The following is a 14,499-nucleotide window of genomic DNA, read 5'->3' as shown; positions in this document are numbered from 1 at the left end:
TCTGACATTTAGCTCTAGATCCTGGTCACTTCAAGCTGTGGCTCTGCATGGTGTTTTTCACAAGAATTGGTCTGCGCTTACGGATGCGTATCAGAAATACATTTAAAGCCTAAAGTGATGTGGGAACTATTTCTCTTCCTCCAAAGAGCTTTGTCTCTGCATGTCTTCCTCCAATAAAAACCTGATAGGATTCAGCAGGAATTTTGGCTGACAAGTACAAAACCCATTTTTTTTTTTATTTTAAAGCAAATCCCTAGAATTTAAAATTAATTTGACAGAACAAACTGAAAACTATGAGTTAAAGCAGAGAACAAAGGCATGCACATGAATAAATTTATTTTTACACTTCATTTTGCAACAAGTTTCATCTTGAGGAGGGGAGAGGGCTCTGGGTTTCAATTTATCTGAAAGCTTAATCAATACTTCTCCACTACAACAAGGCTGCCATCTAATTTCCATCCTAAAAATTAACAACCCCTATCCTGAACGTAGACCTTATTTTGCACCTATTCTGCTTATTGGGAGACTGCACAAGAACCTGTCTCTCTGATGGCTAAAAAATCCCTTCAAAGTTCCAGTTTAAATATACTCAAGGCTAATTTATACATGCTTGCTCCTGTGACAACCTGTCCTTGACTTTAAATGGCTCTTTTTCCTTCCAGCCTTTTTGTGTCACCAGATTAGCAAGCCAAGCTCTTCCAGGGTATGTTTATACAGTCTTTTGTAGGCAAATATGCCCATGCTCTCCCTATGCAGCTAGCTGGCTGGGTGAGAGCCAGATGCAAACTGGATGCTATATAGACCTGGATAGGACATTACTGAGCCTGAGCTGACAGGCTTTGACGAGGGCAGCAGCTTGGTCTCACATCTTTTGGTTCACATTGAGCTCACCTCTATCTGGCTCACAGCATGGGAGGACTAAGTGCGTGTGCGCCTCCAAAATACCGCATGCACGTAGCCTCGGTTGCTCCTCTGAGAGCCTCTCCACTCCTCTGTGCGCTCCTCCACAGTCTTGCTGATCTAACTTCATCTCTCCTGAGCAGAGCTTGTCAGCAGGCTACCCAAGTACCTCATCTGTGCTGCCTGCTGATGTGCCGGGATGCATCCAGAATGACAAGAGGGACAGCTTTTGTCATCCCCCCTCCCTGGGCTCCATCCTGTAGTACCAGATCAGCTACAGGGATGGCCTCACAGCTCACCAGCAAGCATGGGTTTCCAACAGAAACACCAATACTCTGCACCTGGGCACAGTTTTGCTGCCAAATGAGCTTTGCTTTGATTTTCCACGCAAGGGCTGAACAACAAAGCAAGTGCAAGAAGCAGGAAGCCACATAGATGGTGTAGGAAAGAAAAACTTGTCAACTCTAGCAAATCTGCATTTAATCAAATTAAACTGATTTTGTGTTTGAAAGTCAGATCTACACGATTTGCTTCTTACTGTAATTAACAGAAGGCATTGAAAATTGCATAATAAACAACCTTAACAACAAGAAAAGTGTCAATTTTGCATTTGAATTGTGGATTATGGCAACTAATTCCATGAAACAGTTAAATCACTGTCATAATTATTCTGGCAACTATTGCAAAGGAACATTTTATGTTCAAACAGCGTGGAAGCTGGATTTGAAATTACACTAATGGACAAATTTATACAAAGCATGACATCCTTTCAATTGTTTGTGTATTTTCAGGTAGCAGGTAGGTCCCTCAGCAGTCTCATAGCTCATGATCTTAAAAAAAAAACCAACCAAACAAAAAAAAACAAACCAACCCACAAACCCCTGAGCTACCATTCAGACATCTGTAAGTCAGTATTTCCTGATCTATTGCTGACTGCCTTTAATAGCTGTTCATCAGCTACAGAGCTGCTTGGACAACAGAGCCAAACAGGCATCTTTATGGGACCATTCATGTTTATTACATCTGTGCTTTGTATCTACCAAGAACAGGCCACTTAGTTTTGGCAAACAAAACTTACAAACACCAGTTCTCCTTGGATCACTTCAGCTTTCAAAATAAATACTATCTACAACTCAAACACTGCAAAGGGACTGAAAACAACTGCCACTGACAGATAAAAAGAGGAAAATACGGATTACTTATCAAATGTACTCACATTTGCTTTCTATCTGTAAATATTAGCTCCCATACATGTATCATGTTCAAAACCAATATGGAAATACAAATAAAACTAGATACGATGGAGAACAACAGTTCATCAAAACAGGACGTCCCAAATTTTATGTTACAGTTCTAAAGATCTAACTTACCTAATTCTTTTTAAGCGTTTATGCTGATCAAACCTTCTCTGCAAGAGCCAATTCTATCTCATCTTTTATATGCTAGTAATATTTACAACATGTTGAGAGTTAGGAATAGGTGAATATCAGTTTGAACTCTCTTAATATCCAAGCAGATATCCTTCAATGCTGACCTTATCTCAAAGGTACAGGGAACACAGTTTGCAACCCCCAAGTTTGGAACTGACTGGGGACTACACAGCACGAATCAATGAAGATGCCGGGTATCAGTGAGGCTGCTGTACCAAACGACTTCAGCGGCAAGAAACACTTTCTGCATACCTTTACCCTACCAACAGGTGGCTTTGCCCCATCCCCTCACCCAGAAAGATGGGTGCTCTGAACTGCCTTCCCTCGACAGTGATGAATCGCTCCATTCATCAGTTCGCACAGTGTTCAAAAGTCAATGCACGCTTTGAAATGTCTCTGCCTCTCCATCGACACACTACATTTCTGAGGACTCGGCATTCACTACAGCTGTGTCCACTGGGAAGTGTATAAATACAAGACATGCACTATATTGTAAATTCACATGAGCTATTAAATATAAACTTTAAGGAAATCTGGACACTAACCTCAGTCACATTCAGATTGGTAAAGCTACGAGGGCATTTTCACAGACAATGGTCTAGGAGTTATGTTAGTTCCCAGGGATTTCGCAAAGCGTTTTTCTCTTGTTACCTTGGTAACCGCTACCTTGGCACCCTTGTTGATAAGCTGCACCACATTCTCCACTTGGCCTTTGTAGGCGGCTACGAGCAGGCGTTCTGAAAGCACGGCGACCACATCCTGCTGGCTCATGAATTAGGAGAGAAAGGTTTTCAGGCTTCTTCGGTCCAAAAACAAAGGCTTGGGATCAGTTCAAGCAGCACGCAGGCAGGCAAGGAAGGACCCCAGCTCCCTGGACGGTGACGTTATTGCTATGCCATCCTCTGGACCTGTGGATCAGAAAACAACACTGCCGTCAGCAAGGTTTCAGAGACGGAAGCACTGCAGCGGCTCCTCCCCGAGTGTTCGTCTTTGCATCGCTTTGGGAGGGGGTCACAAAAAAACCTTGGAGCCTCTTGAAGACATTGCACTTCTGTTGCAATGCAGAGGGATGCGGACAGTAGCACATTTTCAATGTGCCCTCATTTCCCTAGTTTGGGACAAAAATCCTTAAACTTTCTGAGAGCTTATCTCTCTTTTGGCCTAATGTGTATTTGTGTGGCCCCCTTTCATTCTCACCTTCCCCCCAGGTTTCCCAGAGTTTAATTAGCCAAGGACGGGTTAACTACCTCCACTGCTAATAGTAGCTCAGCCTGTGTTGGCCAAGGGAACAAGAATAGGTTATAGTCACTGGCTGCTGATATAAATATACAAACCTCTGCCCTGGAAGGATTGAGTGCAGTCAGCAATTAAAGGCAGCTGACTGTTCCCTCACGAGTATAAAACGCTTCACAGCCTCGCCCGAACTATCCCAAGGACACCTTTGGAAGAGATCACAACCTGCAGCTGGGAAACACTCATCTTTGCTGAGAGCGAGAAATGATGTTCCCCCCACAATGCTGACATCACACCCCACTGACCCAGAAACAATTCAGATTTAGCACTCGTAATGCAAACTTGTGAGCATGTTCTTCTTCCCAGGCTCCACTGACCCGTCCAATCAGCCATCAGAGCTGAAAAGAAATTTCTGACATAATTCCAGAAAATGTATCCACAGATCACTTTGAGCTGTAGGATCCAGGACCTGCCCAGTTTGGGAAGATTTCAGCTTTACCTGTGCTTTTCACACTTCGGTATTTAATTGTTTCAGTACAGGAAAAATACCTTCAAGATAGCCAGTGTGTACACAGATGATTTATCTTTCTCTCTCTTGAAATATCACTGCACTGCTCCTTATCAGTGACTAGTATTACAGGCTTTGCATAGTCTAAGGGTAATTGGTGGAGGAACTAGATGATCTTGGAGATTGATAGTGGAGTACAACGTCTTTCACCCTTAGGTTATCCCTTTGAATCCATCTCAAAACAGCAATAACTAAAAGCTATTACTGCTTAATGGCTTTGGTGCCCCCCCTAAACTGATTTGTTTGTCTCGGTTTAGCCGATAGTACAAAACCCTCCCCATCATAATCCCACCACTCAGAGTACTGACATTTTTGCTAACAGCTTCAGCAGGGAGATCATCACCAGAAAGATTTAATTTCCATCCTCATACCAGGAAGACACTCGCAGCAACAAGGAGAAAATGCATGGGTGGTTGTGGCACATGAACTCCCTGTCTTCTAAATACTGGGGGCGAGACCTTTTAATGAACATCACTCCAGTGTTACACAGTCATATCCACCAGTAAACCTCCGCAACAAAAAGATGCTGTAGCCCTGTTTAACTGAATGGTTAATAGGGTACTGTGGTCCTCTGTGTCACCAAAGTGATGTCCAAAGTCCCTGGACCCTGCAGGATCACTGATCTACACTAAACATTTTTGATCATGTATATTAAAACCATGTTGGTTAATTTGTAGTAGTAGATGGTACTAGCAGAATTTAATTTGCACTCCTATGGTAATTTGTACTAATGAATCTTAAAACGCTTTATGAGCATTAATTCTTGTAACACTTTGAGGTGAATGATATGCTCATGAATATTACATGTGTTTTAGAAAAAGGCCCTTTAAAGCACAGGAAAGTTACTGGTTTCTCCAAGGTTAATAGAAAAGTTACGTCAAAGCCAGAAATAACTTCAGATAATTGACTACTGATTTCTAAGTATAAGCATTAGGTAATACTATTTCCAGGTAAAAGATTCAGGTTAGCTTTTCCTCACCTTCCTCTTGCTTTCTAAGTGCAAACATGTTTGGAGCAACATGGAAATAGCTGCACATTTATTCAGAGAAACAAGACAAAAACTTTCTTGGCCTCAAAGGCAGCGCAACAAGGGACAACAGAGAAGCAGTGCTGTACCCTGTGCTGCTGGACCGGTCTCACCCACACCCTCAATGTGACAGACACAGTTTGGACACCCTGGTAACACCGGAAAGACAGAAGAAAAACCTCTTATGTCCTTCACCAGCACTGTACACATCACACTCTGTTCCTCTGGCACAGTGATGTGCACAGTATAGTACAAACCACATAAAAAAGCCAAGAAATACAGACAGCCTACACTTTGTAACTGGATCTGTGAAAAGCAACACAAGTTTTAATCTCAACTCTCTAAGTATTTGCTTTCCAGTGACTCGTGTTACCGAAGCAAGCTGACCCCCGCCCCAAGCCCAGCCCCCCTGCTCCCAACACATCCCTGACCCTCCCATCGCATCCCAAAGCAGCATCTCCGTAACCCAGGAGTGCTTCCCACTCCTTCCCTCCGTGACGGGCACACAGTGCAGGGCAAGCCTTACAACAGGGATCCTTCTCTGTGAGCTTTTCAGGCAGTGAGGTGCTTTCTTTCTGTGCCAGCCCTTGCCTGTGCAGCGGTGGTTTCCAGATGAACTGTACCATCGCTTGTTTATCCCCATCCTTCCACCTAACCTGGCTGCCTATACTTTGGATGGAGTCATGCACAATACACTCACAACTCTGTGAATCTTAAAACATCTGTGGTAAGCAGCAACATCATTGTCACTGAGAGATTTCCATATTCACTGCAAAAATCTCAATGGAAACATTTTCCTGACACACTGACATTTCTGAGCAAATTTGCAGAAACTGTAGATGATCATTACATCTTAGCCATACCACTAGAAACACACCCTAATACCTCAACTGACTCATGACAGCGCAAAATTCAGTGCTGCCAGGGAAAGGTCTGGTTAACAGGTACGTACCGACGCAAGGTAATGCTGGAAATCGTACTCCCTGGTTTGATTTTTCTCCCTCGCTCTCACTGCCTTCCCATTACCGCAGAACATTCCCCCGGGAGATCATGACCCTCCTCAGCCTGCCGTCCCCTGCCACTGCTGTTATCATGTAGTTTGCCCTCTTGCCTCTTCCACCGCTTGGATCACATATAAAAGCACAGCAAGGAGTTGATTCAGATATTGGTCTTTTATGGACATCTTCCACGTTGTCCAAGTCTCCAGCAGTCACCGGTCCCCTTTGCCGAAGGGCAGTCACGTCACAAACCTGGCTCCTGCTCCGGGGTGTTTCACGGACGGGCGCTCGCACAACAGGTCAAATTCCCCATGCCGGCTGCTTTACATCTCCTCAGCTGGGATTACTTGCAACTCCGAAAAGCACATCCCATCAGGAGAGGAAGCCCAGACAGCTGAAAGACAACTTCCCTTTTTTCCTGAGCTGGTAGGAAAAAGTGATGGGTGACCAGTGGGAGCAGAAGGGGGAACAACCTTCTCGTTCCCCTGCCATGGACCCTTCCCCAGCGCAGCGGCTCAATGGGCAGCGGCACGGCTCCTCGCCAGCTTTAACTCTCTACATGCCTCAGACACACACACCATCTTTCCTTGAACACGTCTGTACCCGCAGCAGGAGGAGGAAGGTACCAGCTGCCCACAGACTACAATTAAAAGCTCGACTGCCCCTTTCACACCCAGATGGTGCAAAATGAACCTGAAAACACGATTACAGGCGCTGCATCGCATCCCTGCTGCCAGCACCTGCTGCCCAGAATTAAATCCCTCATTATCACCCCCCAAATCTGGGAGCTCAGCGGAGCACAGGAATATTCAAACCTTCTGCCTTCAAAACAAAAAAGAAAAAGGATTTTGCTTTAACATATTTTTAAATAAGAGCGAGCTGTCTCTCTGTTTCTTTGTTTAAGATCAGATCACTTACCTGCAGCAGGTTGGGAAAGCAACATCTACTTCCCAAGCCTCTCCAGGGAAGCTGGCCAGCTGTGATGCCCACAGGTTCGGTTGCTCCACCACGGGGCAATCCCTTCCAAGGATAACCTGCTCACCCCTGAGGATAACCTGCTCACCCCATCGGTGGAGCATGGAAAAGGACAGGGTGACCGTGGATTAGTATTCCTGACTGGCAGCAGGGAGGCACCGTTCCCAGAGGCTGAGGTCCAGCCACATCCCCACGGATGATGTCCACCCTATGGACGCTCTAGGAGATGTTTGGCCAGGACGGCACAGCACGGCGCGGGTGGGCAGCCGGCTGCTCGGTGGCAGGGTTGTAAAGCTCACAGCTCTGGCCTCCCTCCTGTGCAACTGGCAGAGCGGGCGAAAAACACTCTATGTACCTTCCCCCTCCCTGGCTCCCTCCCCTCCAAACTGCTGCCAGGCAGCTTCAGCGGCTGTATCACCCACACGTCAGTAACAAAAAAGTACAGGAATGATGGGTTTTGAAAGCCAAAGGAAAGTCCAGGACACATCAAACGTCACAAATACTGAAAGGCTAAGCAATAGCCTCTCCTAAATGCACAGAAAGGATTAAAAAACCCCCAGCTTTCTCTCTGAGGGAAGGAAAAAAAAAGCTGAAAACCATGAAAGATTTAAGAGCTATGAGCTAATCAACTTTAAAAGGTCCCCTGTGCAAATGGAAAAGATGCAATGCCAGAGCACAGGTCATTCTCAGTACAATCACCAAGTTAAATTAGTATCTGAATAAAAGAATGCTTACATAGCTAACAAAAAGTTTCCGTATGTACCAAGGTACAAGATGAAATAAAAAAAAAAAACAAAAAAACCAGGGACCCCACTTTTCTGCAAGGGACCCCAAATTCTCTTTTCTAGTTTATCACCAGAAATGGTGCTGAATAGTCCAAGAAAAACTCTCAGCACCTGGTAGCTTCATTTTATGTGACATAAATAATGGCATAAAATTATTCTAAATTATTTTAGAATAGCCCAGTGTTAAGATATGGAGTTGGACCATTTTGTTATGGGAGGGTACATAATAGCTACTCTTTTATAATAATAAAAAAGTCTTTCCAAGAAAATTTCTTATGTCTAAATGCTGCCCATCTCTTCTTTGCTCGGCTCTCAGAGCAACATGGGTTTCTTTGCTTTTAGTATGTATCAGTATATTAAAATCTGTAAAATGCTCTTTTTCTTGTCCAGCCTCTTTGCAAAGCAGTTTGTCATATTTAAAATATGACACAAACACAAAGATTGTACTCACTTTAGAGTAACAGCATTTTTCATCAGCATGTATTATTGTATTTAGAAAGAGTGAGTTTCCTGGAACTCATTTTATCATTTACTTCAGGATGCAGATATATCTGCCGTTTCTCTCAAGTGACTTTAAGAACGTTTTTCCAAGACCTGCGGCACTGCTTTCCTTTAAGTGATTTTTTTCTCCAGTTCCATCATGGATCCAGTGTAAACTACTCAGGAAAAATGTATGTATTTTGCCAAAGGGAGGGCTCTGCCTCTCACCCCTTCCTGCCCAAAAAGGCAGTTAAAAATCAGTCATTATGAAAACCATACCAGCAGCAGCTCTATCTGGAAAACAGCAAAGCCCCACCAAGTCAAGAACAATATGCTTTTGATTCATAGTTTTCTTTACAACATCAATACTATTTTGGAGTTAGATTTTATACCAGTCAACGTTTTGAACTGGACACCTACATAAAATTCTGGTAGCTTATATGTTGGTCTCTTTTTTTTTTTATTGTTTTCATTGCATATTTTATTGTACCAAGTAAAATTATTCAGTTTTCATATGGACAATTGTGTGATTCATCACCCTAAGTATCAGCACGGTCTGGGACATCTGAAAACATTTTCTGGGCTTCCCCCCCCCCCAGCTTGTTGCTATTAATTACTTCAACAATGACTATTTAGAGTCTCCCAGGGAGCATCTGCATGACAGCTGCTCATCACGCTTCCCACCACAACCAGCTCAGCCTGACTGATGTCACCGCTCCACCGCAGCTGGTGGCCGCCTGCCGCCGGACCAACAGCCATCCCCACCGGCGGCGATCGTGGGGAGACAGCGGCTGCAGCTTCCCCAACTGCTCCGTCGAGCGCGGCTCTGTCGCCCGACCTTCACCGTCAGCTTCACCGAACGTAAATCCTCAGCTGCCTGGCAACTCTCGGGCGATGCCTTGTTACCACCAAAACCAACCTCCGAAGTTGCGTCTGCCGAGCAGAATGCTTTTGGAGAGGCACGGACACATGGAGACCAACGATGAAGATCAGAGGCACTTTCAAGTCGTATCTCCTTGTACGAAGACAACTGTTTTTCTTCCCCTCCTACTTATCTCTTTGCCACGTAGCCCTGACACCCCTTATCCAATATGCAGGTTATATACTCACTGCTTTCCATATAACATGACTTGGTTCTTTTATTTGGCTTACCTCGTTGAAATTTCACAACTTTAGCACTCTCCCCGTCCTCTCTTTCAACACCTGCCTGCACACACATGTCAAAACAATTCAGTACAAGTGAGCTCAACTCTCAAGCAAGCCCTCAGCAGTTGAGCACTATTTACATAACAAAACAATATCTATTGTTTGATAGGGGACAGTGCCTGTGTGCAAACACACATGCATGAGATGTCTCGCTCCCATTTGCATAAAATCAGTTAGGAGGTCTTTCCAGCTCACTGCTGTTTAATAGAAGTGCTGGAGCCCAACCTTGGGAACGAAGCAGGCACGCGGCTGCACTCGTGGGAGAGCGGGCTTTTATGTTACGCTTACGCACAGTGGGGCTTCTGGATGGGAGAACTGTCCCTCACCATCATCATCTGTGCAGGAGCCACCTGCCAATCAACTAAAAGGCCACACAGATCCCACCCAAGCTGACCGCAGAACCTCACTGGGAGCCAAAATCTTTTCCATAACAAACTCTCTTTCCTCCTCCGCTGCTCTTCCTTCATTCTTACCACCAAGGGTATGTCCTCTGCTGCCAGGAAAGGCCTCCTGACTTCCCTGCTCCACCTCCATACCAGAAAGATGGTTTTAAAGACACTGCTTTTCAAACTACCTATATGGGCAGTATCTGCCATCCAGTTTGGGGACCCTGCTGCCCCCGTGTCGGTGCGGTGGTGCAGAGCTCTCCTCCTCTTCGTGTCTGCTCTGAACCTTCCTCCCTGCCAGCACAAGCAACCCCACTCTCTCCCAGCCAGCACATAATGGCAACTCAGGTAAATATTGCAAAAGACATGCTGGAAAATTTCAAGAAAAAATTAATTCCTGCATTTATAGATTTTTCCCAAGGCCAGAAAACACCGCTACGATAATCTAATGCCAGCCGGCACCAAGCCACAAACTTCTATTTGAGCTAGATCCTATCTTTTATAAACATGAGTAAAGATGTGCAGCCAGGCAACAATCAGAAAATGCTCTGACTGACAGAGTAGGAAAGAAGAAAACACACATTTACCAGGTTCAAAATATTTTGCAGCTGACAAAAGAGCATTGGAGATGTTCTTCCTCTTCAAGAAAAACACGACCCAGGAGCTGCCAGCAGCAATGACACAGTCTCTCCTGTACCATCACAGCTGACGTCTTGGGAGAGCAGTGGGAGATGTGGTGAGGTAGCTGGATCAGTGCCCCCCAGTTCAGTGCTGAATCACAGAGACACCATGAGTACCCGAGATGTTACGGTATTAGTACAATATTCCTCAATATCGCTAGGCATCTGGCATGAGTGCAAGACTCTGGCAGGCAGTGTGTCAATTAAAAGCTTAACGACGCTCAAGCTGAAAGACAGTGGATGAATTCCTAGGGATGGAGTGGCCAAGGTGGGAGAGAGACGTATTCAGACAAGCATGGGTGGAAATGCTGAGTATGTCAACTGTAACCCATGGAGCACCATAACCCTGGTTATGGTGCACACTGTTCCCCTCGAGAGAAGGTAATTTTTCCAGTTGTGTCCCATCACAGGGTACTGCAACAGCAACAACAACATCCAGGGACCTGGCACACCCTGGAAAATGGGCAAGCAAGAGAAACCGAGCACAGCAGGGAAGCAAATGTGGAAGTCACATTCCACTGCATGGGACATGGTATCACCCCACCAGTCAGCACAGCTGGGGTGGAAATTCTCACTTCATAAACCCATGTGCTGATCCCCCAGCGCCGCTGTCAAGAAGCTGGTGTAACACCCAAGAAAAACCATTGTCGGTGGGCTAAAACTAGCCGCACCTGATTCACACAGGGAACCGCTTTAGGGAAGGTCCAAAACCTGCTGAGCCCACCAGAAAGCTCCCTCTGGCCTCAGCAGACTTTGGAAGAGCCCCCCAAACGGTCTCCAAATACTGGGAAGCAACTTAAAAGCATCTCTGAGGAGATCCTAGTAAGGAGAGAGACCAGCCTTTAGTGACCACAAAGCCTGCTGAAAAAGTGTGGATTTCGGGACTTTATCCTATCCTATCCATGAGTTTGGGTCAAAGGTAGCAAAGACTCTCTGATGTTGTGCATGAAGCCTCCATGCTGCACACTTCTCATGGTGCTCAGTGTTTTGGGTTACACAGCAGCAGGTGAAGGGGACAAAGCTTTTCTCTTTGGACCACAGGCTCAATTCTGCACCAGGTTAGGTCAGTCACCAAACCTGCTGTTTCATGGCTGTGCAGGATCCTACACAACACCCACAGAAGGTCCCTTCTCCAATTCCAGTGCAAAGATTTTCATAAATAACAAAAATGTGCAGCACATATTAAAGGATACATTTGTCAGCAGTCTCAGCAAATAGACTGGACTTCCATGTCATTTCTTACACATGGAGGTATATAATAGTACAGAAATGAGGGCAATAAACAGAGATTTCAATGCTGTCAGTGTTGTACACCAGACAATTACTGCACTCGCTTCTTTTCCCCACAAAATAAGCCATTTTATCAAAGTGATCCCTAAACTTTTTCTAATATATTAATGAATATAATGAAGCATAGAAGACCATTGCCCATGGATGGTGATCCCTGTCCCACTCCTGTCTTTCATTTCCTTCATTGCTTTCTATTCTAGATAAAAAACACTGAAGGTTTTTTGCCCCTTCCCTCTAGATCACTTTCTCCAGCTCTACTTGTTCATCCTCTGCTGTATTTCTTTTGAGGCTTGGTACTCAAAACCACACAAGGTACTTATAGAGGACTCTTGATATGAGCAGCCCTAAAGGCAACCTGGTTACAAGGGGAGAAATACTGAACAGAAGATGTCTGCTGAAGTACTGACAGAAAAAATGCCTGCTGGCCTGTGAGCCTGGAAACTGCCAGCCTGGGAACCAGCAGCATCCTTGAGAAGTGCAGCCGGCATCTTTGAAGTGCAGCTGGGTACCTAGAAACCGGAGGCATCCTGAGATACCATCAATAAGCACAAAAACAAAGGACTGTAACAGCAACTTATCATCTGAAAAGGTGAAAAATAGTCTGGAAAAAGGGGAAAACATCCTGAGAAAGTAAGAAAAGGTAACTGCCATTGACCATTCTAAGTGCAAGAACAGGAAAACAGTCTGGAAAATAAAAATTGGTGTGAGAGGACAGAAATCATCATCATCATCATCTATCGGCTGTCCCAGGTGAAAAATAGAAATTAACAGCACTTACTGGCTGCTTGAAGAGGTGATGTCCTACACCCTCTTATGTCTCTGTGATACAGAAAAGACTTTTTTACCCAAAATGGAGCTTTACCCTCTGAGAACCTCCTGTGCTGCACGTACTTTTCCTTTTCCTAAACAGGTTGAGCTCCCTGCATGAACTTTCTACACGATCTCCTAGATAAGTTCTTGGACCCTCACCAAGGACGCTTGGCTGACTCCCAACTCCATGACAAGGATCACCTTTGAAGTGAGGCTCTGCCTTTTACTTTATTGGTCCCCCCCAGGCCCGCTTCTGGGGTCAGTTTGGTTTTTCCTCCCACTTCTGGGATGGTTTGGTCCCCTTCTGGGACTGGTTTGATGCACTTGGTATTGGTAATATGATGAATATGCATAGAAGTAATTTACCATAAGTGTATCTGCTGTTATACTATCAATAAGTTTACTAGGGATAAGTTTGTAGTAACCTGTAATATTATATATATGTACTTGTTGCTGCTATTATTGATTGCTGCTAGTAATTTGTAATAGCTTGATATATACATATATTCACTGTCTTGATCACAGGTATAGTTGCTAGTTGTGAATTTTGTGTTGTTTTTTGTAACCTTAATAAAGCAGAGAAGTTTAGAGGATGAAACCTCTGTGTCCTTGTGTATTACAGAATCCTGCAAAACCACAGTTGCAATCTCAGTACTCCCACAGGCCAGGTAACCCTCCAGATCATGACAGCTCCCCACTGAATAATTCCCTCTGGTCTCCTCCACAGCTCCATTTCTGCATCCCAGAGCCCCAGAACCAGGCTTGCCTTTCCTTGCAACTGCATCAGACAGATCAAATTCACTGCCCAGCTCACTCCAAACTCTCAGATCTGTTTCTGCAGTCTAATCAGTCATTCCCTGCCTTGTAGGAAGCAGAGATCCATCTTAAAGTGTAGTGCTTTGCACTCACCTCTGCAGAGTTATCCCCTTGATTTTGCGTCTCCTCTCCACACCACCCTCCTGCACAGCTTACGGGTCCTTTCTGTCCCATCACCCCACTTGTGAACTAAGGGTTCTATCTTTCGGAAACAGGGGGCACCAAGAAAAACACATTTAAGTGAGTGTGAGTAGCCCAATGGGCCTACTGTAATGCCCATTTCTGTGTAGTTACACAAGCAGGAGGGACAGAAGCAGTAATAACTTGCAAAGCCAAAACCCACAAACATTTCAAGCAGCAACAGAGAGAGTATCTACTTGGAAACCCTTTTTTATTGTGTTAAAGGAGTGTTATATCCTATTTTACAACATGCTGCAATCCTCTCAGGACTAAAGTAATTACCTTCATTAGTAGCAACCCACAACTGCTTAATCAATCCAAAATATCCAGATAACTTAAGTCAAATCCTTGCAAAAAACAAGTCTGGGTAATAAAAATAACATTTTCTAAAAAATAATTAAATAATACCTTTTGGACAGGGTTCTATGCATCACAACAGATTTTTGGTTTTTCTGCTTTACTGTATGGTGCTATTAACCCTAAGATCTTTCGGTGCTGATGGCACGGCTGATCTTGTTTCCATGTTGGCTTGCAAGGGCAATAGGAGACAGCTGTGCAGGGATTATCTCAATGGAAAATCTCTGGCAAGACCCGAAGTTGCACTGGGGGGGAGCATGTTAATGAGGGAGGCTTTAAGAGGAGAAAGACCCTCCTTAGACGCTGACAGTTAGTATTTCTTCCCCAATAGCTCACACACAGGCCTTGGATCAGAGGTCTCCATCATGGAAGCTGAGG

General features: G+C 44.7%; 1 protein-coding gene across 1 annotated transcript in view; it reads right to left on the bottom strand.

Moving 5' to 3' along the window:
* ANKRD6 (ankyrin repeat domain 6) overlaps positions 1 to 14,499 on the bottom strand; it is a 109,046-nt gene that overhangs the window by 33,515 nt on the left and 61,032 nt on the right. The window contains exon 4 of the mRNA XM_075046609.1: positions 2,982 to 3,238. Coding sequence (XP_074902710.1) covers positions 2,982 to 3,101 — 120 coding nt within the window. The 5' untranslated portion in view covers positions 3,102 to 3,238. The remainder of the gene's footprint in view (positions 1 to 2,981; positions 3,239 to 14,499) is intronic.

Source organism: Buteo buteo, chromosome 15 (assembly GCF_964188355.1).
Source record: "Buteo buteo chromosome 15, bButBut1.hap1.1, whole genome shotgun sequence".
NCBI classification, from domain to species: Eukaryota; Metazoa; Chordata; class Aves; order Accipitriformes; family Accipitridae; genus Buteo; species Buteo buteo.
The sequence above is the reverse complement of the archived record's forward strand: the minus strand, read 5'-3'. Positions and strand labels throughout refer to the sequence as shown.